This window comes from Oryctolagus cuniculus, chromosome 2 (assembly GCF_051225735.1).
Source record: "Oryctolagus cuniculus isolate XC-2025 breed Fujian yellow rabbit chromosome 2, ASM5122573v1, whole genome shotgun sequence".
In the NCBI taxonomy this organism is placed as follows: domain Eukaryota; kingdom Metazoa; phylum Chordata; class Mammalia; order Lagomorpha; family Leporidae; genus Oryctolagus; species Oryctolagus cuniculus.
Window position 1 is genome coordinate 181790740 of NC_142868.1, and position 19783 is coordinate 181810522.

The window sequence follows — 19783 nt, forward strand, 5'->3', positions numbered from 1 at the left end:
GCGCTGGACTTGGGGGGCGGGGAAGGGGGGAGACGGGTGGCTGGGCCAGGCTGAGGAGGGCTCTGGGGGACACAGGGTGGGGGCTGACGCGGGCTGTGTGGAGGGAAGCAAAGGCGCGGCTGTCCTACTTCCCGCACTTCATGTCCTCCCCCATCCCGGGTCCCCGCAGGTGCCAGAGTCCTCAGCGGCCTCCCCCCTCCTCCGCACACGCCCCGCTGGCCTCGGCTTCTCTGCACTCCTCGACCGTGGCCGACCACGAGTGAGAGCGCCACGGTCAGGTCGCCCAGCAGATGGACTCCTGGGATGGGGCAGCCAAGCGCGGCCTGCGGCTTGGTGCGGGTGCGTGCGCGTGTGCGTGCATGTGCGTGGGTGGATGTGTGCAGGGGTGGGGATCCGGCGGGTGGAGCGCCTGCCTGCCGGTCTTCACCTCCTTTATTTAATTCATGTTATTTATTCGTGGAGCGCCTTCGTTGGTGTGGGGCAGGGGCCCTCGTCTGCGCTCTGAGGGCCTGCAGCGGTCTGTGCGCCGCCTCCTTTCCCGCTGGCTTCACCGTGCAAGTCGGATCTGGGCGCCTGCCCGCGCCGCTGCCCCCGAGGGGAAGGGGGCCCGAGTTTCAGCCGACAGGACTTTTCTGCCGCCGCCGCCACCTCCTGCCACGCTGGTGGTGAGCAGTCCCCTGAGCGCTCTGTGGGACTCAGAGACGCTGGGGTGCCCCCCCCCCCCAGGACCGGGGAACAGAGCCCAGCCGTGGCTTCCGGGGGCGCGCGCGGATGGCCTCTTCCAGCCTTTTGGGCTCTGCTGCAAGGACTGCACTGGCCTCTCCGACACGTAGCACCTGCTCCTCGGCCTTGGCACGGACTCACGGCTGCCCCAGCTGCTTCCTGCTCACCTCCCCACCCCCTGGATGGGAATGCCACCTGGGGACCAGCAGGGAAGGCGCTGGCCATGGAGACAACGCGACAGGCCCAAGGGGCGGCCCTCCTCTGCGCCACAAGCCCCGAGCCAGCTCCGCAGATCTGAGACAGGGCTCCTTCCTGTTTTCTTCATTTTCCCCTGCAGCTGCGAGGTCCCAGCTCCCAGTGCGATGGATCCAGGTCATCCTGCCCCTGGCTCCACAAATATTCCAACATCTGTTGCTTGTCCCGCCTGGTTTGGCACAGGAAAAGGAGACCCTGGGCACAATCCCGGCCAGCTTGCCCTTCCATGCCCCGGTCTCTGAATCCCGCTCTGCTGAACACCCGTCCTTTTCTCACCCGTTGTGCACATTGGTCCCCGGGCTGATAACCCAGATGCCTCCGGGAATCTCCAGTGGTTATTCCCACCAAAAACAAAGAAGAAAGAAAGTGAAGTTGCACTGACGTAGTTTTCAGGGGTTCATTCTGGTGGAGGGCAAAGGAGGCAAGGAAGTGAGGAAGGATTTCAGGGTGCCCTGATTGGGGGGGGGGGTCTCTAGTCCCTAGAGGCTGCGGAACGACGTCCTTAGGGGACAGGCACGACAGTGACGGGCACACCAGCTGTGGCAGGGCAGGCGGCGGGGGTATTCTCTTTGCTGGAGGAAACACTCCCTTCCAGCTCTGAGGCTCGGGCTGCTGTCCTGTCTGCCATGATTGCCGGGCCAGATGGTGCAGCCGCTCGGTTGCCATTGACTCCGATTCTCCACGGTTTCGCTCAGAGCCCCTCAGAGGTCGTTTGAGACTCAGGAACAGATCAGAGGTGGCGGCTGGGGCTGGAGCGGGAGTTGGGAGCAGAAGTGCCCCAGGTGGACGCAGGGGACTCGCAGGACCGTGGGGAGCAGCCCCTGCCACCGGGCTGTTCCGCATTTGTGGACAGAGCCCATGTCACCCCACCCATCACTTGGACACACCGACTTTGCTCTGTCTGGTCACTCGTCTCTCACAGTCTTAGAGCACAACACCCCACCTTCACCACCGGCAGTCCGAGCGCTGGCCCGGCGTTTGGGCGGAGGAGGAGCTCCTGCCTGCAGATTTGTGTACGTGTGTGCGTGCGTGTGCGTGCGCGTGCGTGTGTTTGTGTGTTTGTTTACCTCCACAGGGGACACTCCACACTCAGCGTAAGATGTGCTGGGAACAGAGCCGCCGAGGGTGGCTGCATCTCAGTCTCTCTGTCTCTCTCCCTCTCCTTTTGTTGTATCACGCTTTGGGTTGACAGAATAAGGGCCTTGAATAGGACCAAATTTCCGTGTCTGTTGCTATGGTCTTTATTTAGGATGACAGTTAAATGCAGTGGCCCCTTCTTGTCACTCTATACATACGACTAAAAGGGACACATGTAATATATAAATATATATATAAAGCGTTACTTTCTGTCCCCTCGGCTTAGGATGGAGGCCTCTCTCGGAGCTGAACTGCACCTGCAGCCGGGTGCGGCCAGCAGCCCACAGGCCCCAGCCCTGATCAGATTAACACAGTTGACAATAAAGGAATGAGTATTGTTGCGAGTCGGTCGCCTGCCTCTGCGCTTTCTGCTTTTACTCTCTTGTTTCCGCGTGCTCCCTTGTCTCTCTTCCTTGCTTTTGCAGTCGGGGTTCCAGAGTGTCTGGAGCCCAGCCACAGTTACCAGTAGCTCCGAGAAGAGCTGGCTGCTGAGTACAAGGGGAGCTGCCTGCCCCCGAGGACTGAGTGGCAGGTCCCAGGCTCTCGTCTGTGCCGGGGCTGTGGCAGCAGCTGCTCGTCTTCCAGGCTTGCAGTCCCCAGCCAGTTAGCGCTGAGCTCTTAGCAGATTTCAGAACATCCCAGGTGGTGTCCAGATCAGCAGTCCATGTCACACTGCCATCTGCTTCTGCATGTATCCGCTGAGAGTGCTTCCGGCAGGAAATAACACACAGCACGCAGAGGTGGTACTTGCCGCGTGTTGGGTGCTGCTGCCCTGTGTCCTCTCCTCCCTCTGGGTTCTAGCGATTGGCTTCAGTGTTGTGGAGATCTTTCGGGAAGCAACCTCGCTGCTAAAAAACCAACACAAACCCTGACCTCCAGTGGGGCACTGAGGCCCACCTGGTACAGAGCCAGTTTCTGTGACACTTCCTTGGAGGGACTCCCAGTGCCGAGCTGTGACGGGGGCTGGTGTGACGCTGCAGCTGCTGGAGTGGCATTTGCCAGGTGTTGTGTGTGTGTGTGTGTGTGTGTGTGCTGCTGTGCACACATGGACCGCCTAACCCCTCCTCCCTCCCAGCCAGGAATTACCGCCGCTGGTTTACAGACGAGAGTTAGGGAAGTGAGCTCGCTTGGCTGAAGACGGCAGTGAAGCTGGGCTTCCAGACCCCAGAGCCTGCGTTTTCCCTGTGCCTCTGCTTATGCAGCCCGTGGAAAAACACAGGCACCCTACGTGTCTCACAGGCAGTAAGAGCCGGGGCAGAGGACGGAGTGGGGGGTCTCAGCCGGCTGGATGGGAATAAGACTGGCCTTTAGAGCCTTGCATGAGGGCCAAGGTGGTCCAGAGCACTGTGGAGTCGGTGGAGGGCACGAGCACCCCTCGGCCTGGCTCCAGGTAGTCCACAAGAAAACTGCTATGTTTGGCTCCCTTCTCTAAGACTGGACCCCTGGTCCGCACAGAGCCTAGGGCTGGGGTGTGTCTTGGATAGGCTTATGTAGGCTGGCCTGGTGGCCAGCGTGACTGCACAGCAGTGTTAAGCAGCTGCTAGCAACACCCCATCCCATATGGGAGCGCCAGTGTAAGTACCAGCTGCTCCATTTCCAATCCAGCTCCCTGCTAATGTGCCTGGGAAAGCGGCAGAGAATAGGTCCCCTGCACACACATGGGAGAAGTGGAAGAAGCTCCTGGCTCCTGGCTTCAGCCTGGCCCAGCCCGGTTGCAGCCATCTGAAGAGTGAACCAACAGATGGAAGATCTTCTCTCTGCCTCTCCCCTTCTCTTTAACTGTGCCTCTCAAATAAATAAAATAAATCTTTTAAATAATAAGATGAAATAATGATGACCTCTTCCCCACCCAGCCCCACTGGCAGCTGCTCACAGAGACACTACAGAATTGTAGAGCGAAGAGCCCCATCATTGCAATGGGTTGTGATGACTGTATCAGGGTAAAAGATCAGTTGCCTAAGGGAGAGCCAGAGTAACTGGGGGTTAAACAAGATAAAAGTTGTATTACTCTCATATAGTGGCATGGGCGGAGGCAGACCTGGGCTAGGTTTGGAGACTAGACTCCTTCCGTTGTCTTAGAGTTTGTTTGTTTATTTTCATCTATTTGAAAGGCAGAGAGAGAGAGCATCCATCTGCTGGTCTACTCCCCAGTAGCAGACCAGGCTGAAGCCAGGAGCCTGGGACTCAAGTATGTAAGTCCTCTTGCCTCCGAGGGTGCACACAGCAGGAAGCTGGGATCTGGAGTGGAGCTGAACCCAGGTATTCTGATGTGGCACGTGGGCATCCTAAGCAGTGTCCCTTACACCAAACGCCAGCCTACTGCTAGAGCACCTTTAGAGTCTCCAGCGTGGCCCAGGGTGCTCCTCACCACCTCTGCACCAGGGTTGGTGGACAGGGAGAAAAGGAGAAGAGGGCAAGCCCTGCTCCTTTACAGGAACCTTGAAGTTAAATGCAGCCCATTGGGCAGAACTTGGTCACGTGGCCACAGGCTCTTCCTGGCGCAGCTTTATCCTGGGTGGCTGACAGTCACAGCTGTAGGCTGTGGTGCTGTTCTTGTTCAGAGCACCTGTCCTTATTCTTTGAGCTCTTTACAATGGCCTCTGCCGAGTCCCATTGCATCTGTGCCAGGGGTAGAGGCAAGGTTTGCAGGCTTGGGACCTTATAGCATTATGAGAAGAGTGGAGAGGGCTCTTATTAAGAGAAGGGATGAGGGCCGGCACTGTGGCACATCAGGTTAACACCTTGGTCTGAAGCGCCGGCATCCCATATGGGTGCTGGTTTGAGACCTGGCTGCTCCACTTCCAATCCAGCTCTGTGCTATGGCCTAGGAAAGCAGGAGAAGATGGCCCAAGGACTTGGGCCCCTGCACCCATGTGGGAGGCCCAGAGGAAGCTCTTGGCTCCGGATCAGCGCAGCTTCAGCCGTTGCAGCCAATTGGGGAGTGAACCAGCAGATGGAAGAGCTCTCTCTCCCTCCCTCTCTATAACTCTGCCTTTCAAATAAAATAAATAAATCAAAAAAGGGATGAAAATGAAGAAACAAAATTGCTATAAAAGTGACTGTTTATTTAGAAAATAAGTCACAAAAATACTTTAAAAGCTGGCAAAACCACCATATCCCAAAATTCAGAAAAATATTACAATATTTTAAATCTGATAGATCTCGCTGATCCTTTTTTCCCCTGTATTTTCCAGCTGTGGACTCTGATTGATTCTGCATATGAGAACAATGTTGTAATATTTTGTAGGAGAAAAACAGAAAAATAATCCAGACTTTCTTTTGACACAGTTGACTGAAATTATTTTTATTATTGGGTGTTTAGGAAAGCTTGTTACCATTCCAGCTCATTATTGGCAATGTCATGTAGCTTGGGGAGATTGTGGTTAAACTCGAGAAAACCTCTATGAGACTTTCTTCATCTGTGAGCTGTATGATTTCAGGAGGTGGGTGTTGGAGGTAGCAGTTAAGATGCCACTTGAGGTGCTTGCAGCCCGTACCAGAATGCCTGGCTCCAGCTTCTAGGAGGCAGCAGGTGATGGACCAAGAACTTGGGTACCGGCCAGCGCTGTGGCTCACTAGGCTAATCCTCTGCCTGCGGTGCCAGCACCCCGGGTTCTAGTCCCGGTTGGGGCGCCGGATTCTGTCCCGGTTGCTACTCTTCCAGTCCAGCTCTCTGCTGTGGCCCGGGAGTGCAGTGGAGGATGGCCCAAGTGCTTGGGCCCTGCACCCCATGGGAGACCAGGAGGAAGCACCTGGCTCCTGGCTTTGGATCCATGCAGTGCCGGCCGCAGCGCACTGGCCATAGCGGCCATTTGGGGGGTGAACCAACGGAAGGAAGACGTTTCTCTCCGTCTCTCTCTCTGCCTAACTCTGCCTGTCAAAAAAAAAAAAAAAAAAAAAAAAAAAAAAGAACTTGGGTACCTGCCACCCACATGAGGGACCAGGACGAAGTTCCAGGCTTTGGTCTGGCCCTGCCCTGGCTGTGCTACAGGCATTTGCAGAATGAGCCAACAGGTAGAAGATCTCTCTCTGTCACTCTGCCTTCAAATAAAAATAAATACTTTTTTGTTAAAATGTACTAATCCTGTGCTCGCTTCGGCAGCACATATATTAAAATTGGAACGATACAGAGAAGATTAGCATGGCCCCTGCGCAAGGATGACACGCAAATTCGTGAAGCGTTCCATAAAAAAAAAAAAAAAAAAAAAAAAAAGGTACTAATCCTATTCATTAGAGTGGAGCTCTCATGACTTAATTTTATTTTGCAAAGGCCCTGCTTTGTAATATCATCATGAGGCAGTAGGTTCCAGCACACGAATTGTGAAAGGACACCAACGTTCAGTCATTGCACACTCATTTCAAGTTGTGTCTGTGTGTGTGTGCAGTAACCAATTTTTCAGACTGTTTACTGATCTTGAATTGGCCAGTTTGTTGATGATGTGCTAATTGTGATGGCTTAATGAGTGTTTAGCATTATCTTCATGTATCAGTGTTTGTGTGGATGCAGAAAGTATGCAACAGACACAGAGGTGTACAAGCTTTTTCAGTGTCGCTACAAGATCACACCTGAATCTGATACATTCTCTTTTGCCCAGTTTTCTTCAACAAATGAAAAAACATTCATTGTCTCTGATCATATGGAAGAGCGTCAGGTGCATTTCTGATGGGGAATTGGGTTCAAGCAGGCGTGGATGAAGACTCAACCCTCCACTCACTCGTCTGATAACTGGAAGAATTTCCTGTACTGTATCTTGGCTCTGTAGATTTCTTAAAAAAAAAGATTTATTTATTTATTTGAAAGTCAGAGTTGCACACAGAGAGAAGGAGAGGCAGAGAGAGAGAGAGGTCTTCCATCCACTGCTTCACTCCTCTAATGTCTGCAATGGCTGGAGCTGCGCCAGTCCAAAGCCAGGAGCCAGGAGCTTCTTCCAGGTCTTCCCACGAGGGTGTAGGGGCCCAAGGACATCTTCAACTGCTTTCCCAGCCCATAGCAGAGAGCTGGATCAGAAGTGGAGCAGTCCAGACTCGAACCAGCGCCCATATGGGATGCTGGCACCGCAGGCAGCAGGTTTACCCACTACGCCACAGCGCCAGCCCCTGTAAATTTCAACCTTGTCTCTCCTTTACTCCCCACACTCATGTCCAGGGCCAGGCATTGTGGGACTCTTACCCATTCAGTGGCTCTGCCATGGCACCTTTGTGTCTTGCTACAGTAGGCTGGTGGAGTGGGTGATAGAGGAGTACTCCTGGCAGTCTCTCCTACCTGGTCAGCTAGGGATAACTATGTACACGCGGACAAGACCATGAACCACGTATGTGTATGCCGTAAACAGACTAAATGTGTCCCCGGATCAGCTCCCCTATTTAGCCGGATCCCAAAAATGCCTGCAACCTCTCCCACACCACGAAGAAGTAGGAGTGCAAAGAGACAATGTTCTTGTGTGACTGTAATCAAAGCGTCTCGCTTACAGGCCTGATACATGGTCCACGTGTGTCACATGATCATGTTGTACCCCACAAACACGTACAGGGTGGGCGTGTGGCCTTGTGGAAGTGGAAAACCTGGGCTTGGTATCCAGCTGCTGGCTCTAGCATGTGCTAATGTGCAACATGGAAGGCAGCAGTGATGGCTGGGGCAGCTGGGTCCCTGTCGCCTGTGGCAGGCCTGGTTCGAGCTCCCAGCTCTTGGCTTCAGCTCAGGCCAGTCCTGACCAGGGCCGGCAGCTGAGGGTGAACCAGCAGATGGGGGCTCTCTTCCTCTGTTTGTTTCTCAAGAAATAATGAGCTTACTAAAAATAACTTAAAAATTATCTCTCCCTTTCTCTCTGTCACTCTGCCTTTCAAATAAGTCAATAAATCTTCCTTGAAAAAAAAATCGGGGGAAGGCATCATAGTGCAGTGGGTTGAGGCACAGTCTGGGATGCTGTATCCCATATGAAGTCCTGATTGGAGTCCCAGCTGCTCCACGCTTCCAGTCCAGCTTCCTGCCAACACACCCAGAAGGCAACACTTTTCTGTCACCTGTGCAGGAGACCCAGATGGAGTTTCTGGCTCCTGGCCTTGGTCTGGTCTATTCTTATCTGTGGTGGGCACTTGGAGAGTGAACCAGTAAATAGAAGATCGATTCTCTCTGCCTCTCTGTCAACCTGCCTTTCAAATAAATAAATCTTTTAAAAATTGCTAAAAAAAAAACAACTGAGAATATATGATGTATGGAGGGGACTTTTAGCCTAGCAGTTAAGGAACTTGCATCCACTCATGGTACCTGGTCTGGTTCCTGGCACTGGCTCCTAACTCTATCTTCCTGACAGTGTAGACCCCAGGAGGCAGCAGCAATGGCTCAAGTCATTGTGTCCCTGCCGCCCACATGGGAGACCTGAATTGTAGCTGCCATGGGCATTTGGACCATGAACCATCAGATTTCAGTCTCTCTGCCTGTCAAATAAATAAATAAGTAGATATGATATATATGTCACTTTGGGGAATTGTAAAGATACACGGGACCCCGAGAGTGCATTGCTGGGGCTGCTCACTGGGCTCTGGGAGGGACCCCTGCGGGAGAGGTGCTGGGCCTCCAGCTTCCAAAGCTTCCCAGTGACTCTGCCTCGGTCGTGGCAGGGAGGGGTAGTGCTTTCACGGCCAAGTTGTAGACGGTGCAGAGCAACCTTGCAAACCCTGGTCCTGCCTGTTCAGGCCTCCCCTCCGTACCACTCTATTTTCAACTCCTATCCCAAGGATTTCTCTCTTCCTGAGAAAGGGGCCGGCGTTGTGACGCAGGGGGTCAAGCCGCTGCCTGTGGACACTCGCACACTGCATCCCAGAGGAGTTTCGGTTCCTTGAGTCCTGGCTGCTTCACTGCTGATCCAGCTCCATGCTGATGCCCCTGGGAAGGCAGTGGAGGATGGCCTAAGCAGTTGGGCTCTTGCACCAGGCTTCTGGCTTTGGGAGCCATTTGGGAGCCACCTGGGGAATGAACCAGTGGATGGAAGATCTTTTCCCCTCTAACTGCTTTTCCAATAAAGAAATCTTTTAAATAGAAAAAAAAAGTATAGAAGGCAAGAATTACCATGGGAATTTTTCTTTTTTAATTTTATTTTTAAAAAGATTCATTTATTTATTTGAAAGGCAGAGTTAAAGAAGGGAAAGGAGAGAGGGAGAGCTTTCATCCCCTGGTTCACTCCCCAAATGTTCACAATGGCAGAGGCTGGGCTAGGCCAGAGCCAGGAGCCTGGAACTCCATCTGGGTCTCCACGTAGGTGGCAGGGGCCCATGCACTTGGACCATCTTCTACTGCTTTCCCAGGCACAGCAGCAAGGAGCTGGATGGGAAGGGGAGCAGCTGGGACTCCAGCCATGGCTCATCTGGGATGTGAGCACTGCAGGCAGTGGCCTTACTCTGTGACCCAGTGCCGGCCCCGGGAAATTTTCATAGTGTCAAACTTTTTGAAGAACTGTAAGGGTAGAGCGTTGTGGTACAGCCAGTTAAGCTGCCGCTTCGGATGCCTGCGTCGCTTATCAGTATACATGTTCAAGTCCTGGTCCCTCTGCTTCTAATCGAGCTTCCTGTTAAAGCCCCTGGGAGGCAGTGGATGCTGGTTCAAGGGCTCAGGCCCCTGCCACCCGTGTGAGAGAGTAGGAGGAAGGTGTTCTGGGCTCTTGGCTTTGGCCCAACCCAGTCTTGCCTGTTATGGGCATTCGGGCAGTGAAACCATGGATGGAAGACTTCTGTCTGTCTTTGCATCTCTCTGCCTTTCAAATAAAAATACATCTTTTTTTTTTTTTTAAAGGAGGCATGGTATTTTTTTACTGTTGAGAAAAAAAAGATGAGCTATTTTACTTAATTATAATTTTAATGAAGAATGATAAGCATTAAAGTAATACACATTTAAAAAGACCCAAACTTCAGTTGTGTAATCTGGCTAGCTTTGTACTTGGTTTGCCTGGTGGAGATACAGCAGTGCATGGGAGAGAAAGAAGAAATGAGTTTGCAGGAAAGTGATAAAGAAGTAAGAGTGCGTGTGAGAAAGCCATGCAGGGACGTCCCTGGGGAGTGCAGTGTTCATCAAAGAAGAGAAGAGGAGAGGCAGGACCCGGGACTACCGCAAGTGACACTTTGTGCTCTAGGACCCCTCCCCCACGCTCCCCTCCCCCAGGCCTCCAGGGCCCTGGCAGCCAGAGTGGAAACTGACCTTTGCATTTTTTTGGCTGGTGCAAGGACTTCGGTGTCATCTCTGGAAAGAAAGACAGGTTTTCTGCTTTAATTATTATTTCGACATTTTGAAACTTAAGGCTAAAACAATGGTTTATTTGCCGTGGAAACCCCAGGCGTTTTGCTAGCTTTGGAAGGAATGACTTCTGTGTCAGATACTTTCTATGGCGCCTAACAGAGCGGTATGACAGTTCCCTTTGGTGTGCAAAAGTGGGCTGCTCCTCACCCGTGGCATTGCCCACAGGTGGGCTGCCAGTTGTTGGAGGCGCTGTCTCCTTGTCAAATTAAATCCATATGTTGATTGCTTGTTCCAGCTGAGATGAACAGCAACAAAAACAATGCAGAGAAAAAGACTTGACGGAATGAGTTGATCATTGCCCTGGGAGCGCCAGGCAGGAGCTGCTGTCATTCCCGGCGCACACAACTCGCCTCTCCCAGCAACCAGGGCCCTGGAGTCCGACCAAGCCCGGCCACCTCCAAGAACACTGCATGGCTCTCACGCCGCCGCCCCCACTCCCTTTTCTTTGCAAAGGGAAAAGAAAGTCTCCAAGCTGCTAAAAACCAGCATTCTAGCTGAGAAAAAGAGCAGGGGATAGGAGTGGGCTAGAGAGTGCCGGGCACGGGGGTGGGGGTGGGGGGACTGTGATAACCAAAAAATTCAGCTAACAGCCAGTACCCTGCCTCCCCCGCCCTGACAGCTATGCAGATCCCCTGCACCTACCAGCTGGTGGAAGCCGGGTGGGGGAGTGACTTGGGATTCTCCATTTCATCAATGGGGCAGCCCAGAAAGGAAAGAAAGGGAGAATTAAATTGAAGGTGTGAATGTAAAAAATAGAACAGTAATAACATTAAGTGGGTGTTTGCATAACTCCTGTGAAACCACAAATAAGTCAGTAAACCCAAAAGCATATGAAAAATGCCCAGATTTTAAGAAAAATTTTTTAAAAATGATATGTCCAAAGACACTGTCAATGAAGTCAAATGAAAGGCAGATTTGGCAAAAATTGTAACACATATGACATATTCCTGATATTCAAAGAACACTTGCAAACTGCCAGGAAGAAGACAAAATCTGGATTACAATGGGTAAAAATAGGGGCCGGCGCTGTGGTGCAGTGGGTTAAAGCCCCGGCCTGCAGCATGGGCATCCCATATGGCCACTGGTTCGAGTCCCAGCTGCACTACTTTCAATCCAGCTCTCTGCTATGGCCTGGAAAAGCAGTGGAAGATGGCCCAAGTGCTTGAGCCCCTACACCCATGTGGGAGACCCAGAAGAAGCTCCTGGCTCCTGGCTTCAGATTGGCAAAGCTTTGGCCGTTGTGGCCATTTGGGGAGTGAACCAGCAGATGGAAGACCTTTCTCTCTCTCTGCAATTCTGCCTTTCAAATAAATAAATGTATCTTCTAAAAATATAAAACAGAATTAAAAACAAACAAACAACGAGAGGGGTTGTTGCTGGTGTTGTGATGCAGGGATTAAGCTGCTGCCTGGGACGCCTACATCCCACACTGGAACACCAGTTTGAGTTCCCACTGCTCTGCTTCTGATCCAGCTCCCTGCTAATGCAAGCGGGAAAGCAGCAGAAAATGGCCCAAGTACTTAGGCCCTGCTGCACCTGTGGGAGACCTGGGGGGAATTCTGGGCTCTTGGCTTCAACATGGTCTAGCACCAGCCATTGCAGCCACTTGGGGAGTGAACCAGTGGATGGAAGATCTCTTTCCCTCTGTCTCTCTCCTCTCTGTCACTCTGCCTTTCAAATAAATAAAACAAATCTTTCCTATAAGGAAAAACGCTAGAGTTGTTTTTTTTTTTTTTGTTTGTTTGTTTTTTAACCAGGTCCTATATCATTAAAAAAGAAATCCCTTTCTTGGGCTTTGTCTGATGTTTTTGTCATGACTGTGTTACAGTTTGGGGGAGGAAGTATCATGCTGCTAGCATCACACGCTATCTCTGCATATTATCAACATGACTTAGCACTGCTGATGCTGACCTGGGGCTCCTGGCTAAAGCAGTGGAGGTCAGGTTTCTCCACTGCGAAGGTACCATTTCCCCCTTTCTATATGGTGCTCTGTGGAAGGAAGGCCCATGCATAAATAACGGGAGTCAGGCTCCAGCCCATGTGGCCGCAGTGCCACCTGTGCAAGTTACTGGGACCTCCTCAGCATGGACCTGTTGTCTCTTCTCCTGCTTTCATTGATGGTCCAGTCACTTATTTCTGTCGGTGTGGACTGTGGATCTTTATACTTTGGGTTACTTATTTTTTGGCTCAAATTATTGGGAGTCCACCACTACACGAAAGAAATGGAAGAGGATTTTTTTAATAAAAAATATAACATACAAAGAGAAAATGGTACAAGCTTCAGGCATACTGCTGGATGAATTTTCAGAGGCACCCATGTTATCAGCATGTGGATAATGAAAGAAATGGTCCCAGCAGCCCAGAACCTGTCCCTGCACCACCTGTCAGTCACCCCCACCTACCCACCCAGGGGTTACCACTGTCCTGGCTTCTAATGGCACAGATTAATTTTGCCTGCTTTTGTACTTCATATAAATGGAATTATATCTTGTAAATGGAAGTATGTCTGTCCTGATTTACTCAATATTACCTTTAGGAGAGTTATCCATTTGTTAAGCTTGGTTGTGCCTGGTGCATTCTACTATGTAGATTTCTCAACCTCAGCCCCCTCCCCCCCCCCACTGAGATTCAACGAGGTACCAGCTGGAGCTTCCAGCCCCGCCTACTCTGCAGTTGAATGCAGCGATGTGAGTGGGCTTGGATGAAACCAGAAGAATCACCAGGCCCACCCACAGCATCATGAGAACAGCAAATTATAAAATTCTGTAAAGCCACCAGATTCAGGGTTGTTTGAGCGGCTTCAGTCCATCACTGATGGTTGCTCCTGGGGGCATGAACATCCTGGCTTTTCTGGTCTGCCCTATTCATGAAGCAAGCCTGCTCCAGAGATGCAAAAAAACTGTCAGGCAGAGAGCCCCAGACACCTGCAGGAAGGAGCTGTCAGCATCCACAGAACATTGAGTGCAGGCAGATACCAGGGGCAGCCTGAAACATTTGCTAAGACCTTGGCCTGCAACATTTGCTATGACCTCAGCCTGCAACATTTGCTATGACCTTGGCCTGCAACATTTGCTATGACCTTGGCCTGCAACATTTGCTAAGACCTCAGACCTCCTTTGCCCAATTTATAAGCATTGCATGGGCCGCGTGGGGGTGGGAGATGGAGAGGAGTAGGTTTCTGTGAGGAGCCATGACCTTGAGATCATCCCTCTGGAAGGCGCCACCGCAGAGGGGAAGAGTCTGCCAGACATACAGGTGGGCTCTCAGAGACTGAGATACGGGGCCTATCTTCTTCTTCTTTCTTTTTTTAGACAAAGTTTTCTCTTTTTAAAGTTTATTTATAGATTTTTTTTATCTACTTGAAAAATCAGAGAAAGAGAAAGGAGAGGGAGAGAGGGTAAGAGTCTTCCATTCTGATTCACTTTTTTTTTTTTTTTTTTTTTTTTTTTTTTACAGGCAGAGTGGACAGTGAGACAGAGAGACAGAGAGGAAGGTCTTCCTTTGCCTTGGTTTACCCTCCAATGGCCGCTGCAGCTGGCACGCTGCGGCCGGCGCACAGCGCTGATCCTATGGCAGGAGCCAGGTACTTCTCCTGGTCTCCCATGGGGTGCAGGGCCCAAGCACCTGGGCCATCCTCCACTGCACTCCCTGGCCACAGCAGAGAACTGGCCTGGAAGAGGGGCAACCGGGACAGAATCCGGCACCCCGACCGGGACTAGAACCCAGTGTGCCGGCGCCGCAAGGCAGAGGATTAGCCTAGTGAGCCATGGCGCCGGCTTCTGACTCACTCTTGAAATGAATGCAACAGCCAGGGCTGGCACAGATCGAAGCCAGAGACCTGGAACTCCATCCGGGTCTTGCACATGGGTGGTGGATACCCAAGTACTCGGACTGTGATCTGCTGCTTCTCAGGATGCATTAACAGGATGCTGCATTGGAAGAAAACTTGAATCAGCACTCTGATATGGGACGTGGATGCCCACGTGGGGGCCCAACCCACTGTGCCCAGTGCCCTCCCTACCTTGTTCTTTTCAGCCTCTCGCTGTGTAAGGGCTGGAGCTCTCCTAGCCTGTAGCCTGCTGGTCAGACTCCTTGCCTAGAACCCAGTGCTGCTTGAATGCACACATCTGGGATCCCCTCATTGCTATTTGCTGAACTCCTCAATAGCCTCCTGCCGACCTGTTGTCCTTTTTATCGCTTTAGCATCTGCCTGTCCCTGGCCCCTGCCCTTGAGGGCCTCAGTGTTCTCAAGCCTGTCTCCAGGTTCTATTGTGTTCAAATCCACTTGATTCAGCTTTTCTTTCTTTCTTTCTTTCTTTCTTTCTTTCTTTCTTTCTTTCTTTCTTTCTTTCTTCCTTCCTTCCTTCCTTCCTTCCTTCCTTCCTTCCTTCCTTCCTTTCTTTCGACAGATAGAGTTAGACAGAGAGAGAGAGAGAGAGAGAGAGACAGAGGGAAAGGTCTTCCTTCCATTGGTTCACACCCCAAATGGCTGCTACGGCTGGTGCGCTGCCCCAGTCCGAAGCCATGAGCCAGGTGCTTCCTCCTGGTCTCCCATGCGGGTGCAGGGCCCAAGCACTTGGGCCATCCTCCACTGCACTCCCGGGCCCCAGCAGAGAGCTGGACTGGAAGAGAAGCAACCAGGACTAGAACCCGGCACCCATATGGGATGCCAGTGCCGCAGGCGGAGGATTAGCCAAGTGAGCCACGGCGCCAGCCCCTCATTCTGCTTTTCTACTCAGGACTTCCAGACTTTAAGAAGGCTCACGATGGGACTTGTCCAGCTGGATCTCCTCAGTGACATGAAATTGCATGAAATCTCCAGCGTGTGTAGCATCACACACAGGCCTGCCTGGTAGGGGAGATGCTATTCCACTATGCCACAGCGCCTGCCCGAAGCGGGAGATGCTACCGAACATTGCAATGCCTGTGACATCCTAGGCTGCAGCACTGTTCCCAGGTACCAGGTGTGTGAAAGAACAATTTCAAAACATCTTGGAAGATTACCAGAAGACACGTTTCTGTTGTCTGAGAACTCAGAAAAATAAAGAGAAGCAATTCCTTTGTTGTTGTTGTTGTTTTTGTATCTATCGAGAGGAGCTGAGTTCCTGTATTTGGGATACAAGGAAGTGGTTCTATAAGGGACTGGCCAAAGAAATTTACTTCCCGTTTGTTAAGAGTACAGAGCCAAACATCACAGCACTTTGCATTATGTATGAAAAAGCAATCAGATTAAAAATATGCAGATGCAGGGCCAGCGTCACAGCACCGTGGGTTAAGTGCTGGTTGGGACACTGCCTTGTGATTGATTTCTGCCTCAACCTCTAATTCCACTTTTAATCTATCTTTTTGCTGAAGCATCTGGGAGGTAGCAGATGACGGCCCAAGTACTTAGGTCCTTTCCATGAATAGGGGCTACCTGGATGGAGTTCCTGGCTCCTGGCTTTGGTGTCTCCAAAGGTGGCAGCCCTTTGGAGAGTGAACCAGCAGATGGAAGATCTCTCTCTGTCTCTCCCTCTCTCTGTCACATCTGCCAGGCAGAAGCCAAGAACCAGGAGCTTCTTCCAGGTCTTCCTCGTGGGTGCAGGGGCCCAAACACTTAGGCCGTCTTCTGCTGCTTTTCCCTGGCCATTATCAGGGAGCTGAATGGGAGGTGCAGCAGCCAGGACACAAACCAGACCCCATATGGGATGCTGGCGCTGCAGGCGGCTGCTTTACCTGCTACTCCATCATGCCGGCTCCTCTGTCTTTCTGCCTCTCAAATAAATTACAGGAGTTGTAAAAATTAAAAACAATAACTTCTATTCATTTGATCTAACCTTCAGAACAGCAACTATGCCAACTAGTTCTAGTTTAAATTCATGACCACACAACTCAAAAGGACTATCAAAGCTGCCAAGGAGCCACACTACACTCCCCATTCTTCGGAACAACGTTTTCACAGGCTCTGCCCTCCACATGTCTCCCACCTCCTGGTCCCCTGCCTCAGCCCTGCCTACTTCTCCTGCCTCATCCCAGCCTGATCTTTCTCGGGTTCCACGACCACACCAAGCTCTCTCCTCTGCCTTCCAGCCTTTGAAATGCCCCTTCCCTCCACCTGACCCTGGTGTGCCCAGGGCCGGTCCCTTCTTGTCCTCCTGTCTTCTGTCTCAGCGCCAGAGTCAATTCTCAGAGGGGTTTTCCTTGTCATCTCAGGTGCACTCTTGCATGTGAACTTGTCTGTCTTCAAAACATTGATCAACATCTGATATTGTCTTGTCTGTTTCTTCCCCAATGCCACAAGACTGAACCTCCATGACACGAAAGCCCAAATCTGAGCTTCTTACATAATGGTCATTCAAAAATGAGTATTTATTGAGTAAATTATCCCAGCCTCTGGCAAATGAGAAAACTGAAGATTACAAGATCTGAAGAAATTGCTTAAGTTCCCTCAGCCGGTAAATGACAAGGTTGGGATAAAGCCAAAGTCTATTTAGGTCTAGGCTACGTCCTCACCTATGTAAAGATCTCTTGCTAGAATGAGCATTTGAAATGTATTTGGCTTCTGAGGAGTGGTTGTGAATGCAAAGAGCATTTAAGACAACCCAGGAATGAATAGTCCAATTCCTCAGGCAGAAAACCCAGGAGATTCCGGGGACATCTGGCTGGACAAAGCCGCAGTAACTAAGGAGCAGCACAGCTCGGGTTCCCAGCGCACTCCTGGCTGGTCTCCAACTCCTTCGCCTTCCTTCCTGCTTCCTACAGTCTACGAGCCTTTGGCCACCTGCACTACAATACAGTTTACATCAGGGCTCTGGCTTTCAGTTCCTGTCCACGAGGTGGGTTAGTTCACGCCCGCCCGTCAACAGTCAACAGTGTTCAATAAAAATGCATCCGTTACAAGGTGCTGCCAGGAGCACTTCAAATATCGTAACGGCAGGGGAGACCTGGTCCCTGCCTTTACTGCTTGTGGTTTTGTACTCCTTTCTGGTCTTCAGCATTTGTTTCATAATTGAAAGATAGTAAATTAATCTGTTGCATTGAATTGGATTACTTCAAGGTCAGAGTACTACGAAATATTTCTTGAGAAATTCTTCAAAATATTCTTGTCCTTATATAAATTGTCTGGTCTGCAACAGACATTCAATAGTTAATTCCTTTCTTCTTCCTTTTCAGTTCCTGTTGGTTGGCCCAGTCCCCTAAGTAAGCTAAATCTTGCTGCATTTAGTGGAGTAACAGGTCAGCAGACAAATGGTGTTATTTTAGGGGCTGGCATTGTGGCACAGCAGGTTAAACCAGTTCAAATACAAGCGCAGGTTCAAGTCCTGGCTGCTTCACTTCCAATCCAGCTCCCTGCTAATACATCTGGCGAAGAGCAGAAGATGGCAGAGAGCAAGAGATCTTCCTCCTGGGCCAGGAGGAACCCAGGAGCTTGAAACTCCATCTTGGTCTCCCCTGTGGATGGCAGGCACTCAAGTAGTTGAGCCATCTTTACTGGTTTCCCAGCTGCGTTCTCAGGGAGCCGGATCAGAAAGTGGAGCAGCCAGGACTAGAACTGGCATTGTAGGACACGGAGTGCTGGCATCATGAGCCATGACTTAATCCGCTGTGCCACAACGCTGGCCCCAGATAAACTTTTGGTTAGTTAGTCATATTTTGATTTGAATTTCACTGATCTTCACGAAGTAGATGCTGTTTTTTATGTTTATTATCTAATTGAATTTCCTGTTTTGTGAATTATCTGTTCATATCTGTCTTTTGTGTTCCTTTTGGGAGCTACTACGATGCTTTAGCAGGGGCACCGTGATGCGTGTGTGTTTCCTCGTGGGGTTAGATAATTTAATTCAATAAATTTTGGTGTGCTTTCCAGGTGGCAGCAGCACGATCACAGGAAGAAATGGAGGAATAAAATCTCTCCTTTAAAAAAAACCTAATTAGTTCTCAATCATCATCGTTATTAATGCATTTTTGCTTTATTAACAAAGTCTTTTTTCATAATTCCTACCCCTCTCAGTCCCACTACTGTGAGATAATTACTCCACATAATTTCCCAGGCATCCTTCCAGAGATTTCCTTGGTAAGCACCAGCATGGTTGCAGAGGAGGCTGGCCTGTGGCAAGTTTATTGCAGTGTGCTCGGGACCAACCCGCAGGGGAAGGCAAGGCAGGCAGCAGGACTGGGCGGCGGCGAAGTGGGGCTCTGATACAGTCCTGGCAAATGCTCCATGTACTCCATGGGCAGCTTCGAAGCTGTCCCGAGTTGGGGTCAGGTGGCCAGGCCTTTGGCCTGACTGATCCATCGTTGAACGTGAGCTGCTCCGAGAAGTGGCCTTGGACAAAACGGTCGTCTTCAGATGAAGGACATTCTCAGGGACATCTGTAGCAGCCGGGGAGAAAGTCTGTCCTGAAGGAGGGCTTGAGGGGTGGATGTGTGGTTGTGTGTGGCTCACCGGGAGCCATTTACCTGTGTACGTGCTAGGCACAGAACTTCCAGGGTTCTCGTGGGCTGCCTTCTGAGCAAAGTTCATCCAGAGTGAGTGGGACAGAGCAGTCTCCGCCGCTGCAGCCCATCTCGAGGTGAAACCCGTCATTGTGTCCCTCCTCCGCTGTCCAGGGTCCTCTCACCCTTCTGCAGTGCCTCCACTGCCCTAGGTGGCTTGTCTGGCGGTGTGGCCCAGACCTCATGCCTGCAGGCTCCGGGCCCCTGGTGAGAATCCTCATTTGGGCTGTGGCTGATATACTTAGCCATTTCCTAACAACATCGGCTAAGTGAGTGCATCGCTTGGGTACTAGATAGGGTCCTTCTGGCTTCTCCTGAAGATCAGGGTCAGTTACCCAGGCCATGATGGTGACTTCTCTGTGTCAGCAGGTGCCTTGACACAGGGTACTCAGGTACCAAATGTAGCTTAAAGTTCAATGGGTATGCCACTTGGAGGAAAGACCACGCTTCAGGAATCAGGAGTTCTGGGGATGGTATTTTTTAGCACAACAGCATAAGCCAACACTTATGATTCCAACATCCCATAGTGGCACCAGTTTGAATCCAGGTTGCTCTGTTTCCAATCCAGTTCCCTGCTAACGTGCCAAAGAAAGCAATGGAAGACAGTCCAAGTACTTGGGCTCCTGCAAACCATGTGGGTGACCCAGATGGAATTCCAGACCCTTGGTTTCAGCCTGGCCCAGCCTCAGCCACGGTGGCCACTTGGGGAGTGAACCAGCAGTTTGAAGATCTCTCTGCATTTCCAACTAAACAAAAATTAATATTTTAAAATAAACCAATTATTTTTTTAAAAAGTCAAGATTTCTGTGGCTGGTACTGTGGTACAGCAGGTTCATACCCTGGCCTGAAGCGCTGGCATTCCATATGGGCACCAGTTGGAGACCCAGCTGCTCCTCTTCCGATCCA

At 51.0% G+C, this 19783-nt stretch overlaps 1 protein-coding gene, 1 long non-coding RNA gene and 1 other non-coding gene across 4 annotated transcripts in view; 2 read left to right on the plus strand and 1 right to left on the minus strand.

The window, feature by feature from the left end:
• KIF3C (kinesin family member 3C) overlaps window positions 1-8310 on the plus strand; it is a 48907-nt gene extending 40597 nt beyond the window's left edge. For both annotated transcript variants that reach the window (XM_008254660.5, XM_002709977.6), the window contains exons 8-9: window positions 170-6190; window positions 6330-8310. In XM_008254660.5, the coding sequence (XP_008252882.2) occupies window positions 170-263 (94 nt within the window). In that variant the 3' untranslated portion in view covers window positions 264-6190; window positions 6330-8310. The remainder of the gene's footprint in view (window positions 1-169; window positions 6191-6329) is intronic.
• Window positions 6202-6308, plus strand: LOC138848852 (U6 spliceosomal RNA). Its single transcript, XR_011386998.1, has one exon. It is a non-coding gene; the product is annotated as a U6 spliceosomal RNA (small nuclear RNA).
• LOC138848658 (uncharacterized) lies at window positions 6692-18023 on the minus strand. Its single transcript, XR_011386741.2, has 3 exons — window positions 10550-18023; window positions 10304-10345; window positions 6692-6882 (listed from the first exon to the last, which is right to left on the minus strand). It is a non-coding gene; the product is annotated as an uncharacterized LOC138848658 (long non-coding RNA).
• Window positions 18024-19783: the final 1760 nt, after the last annotated feature.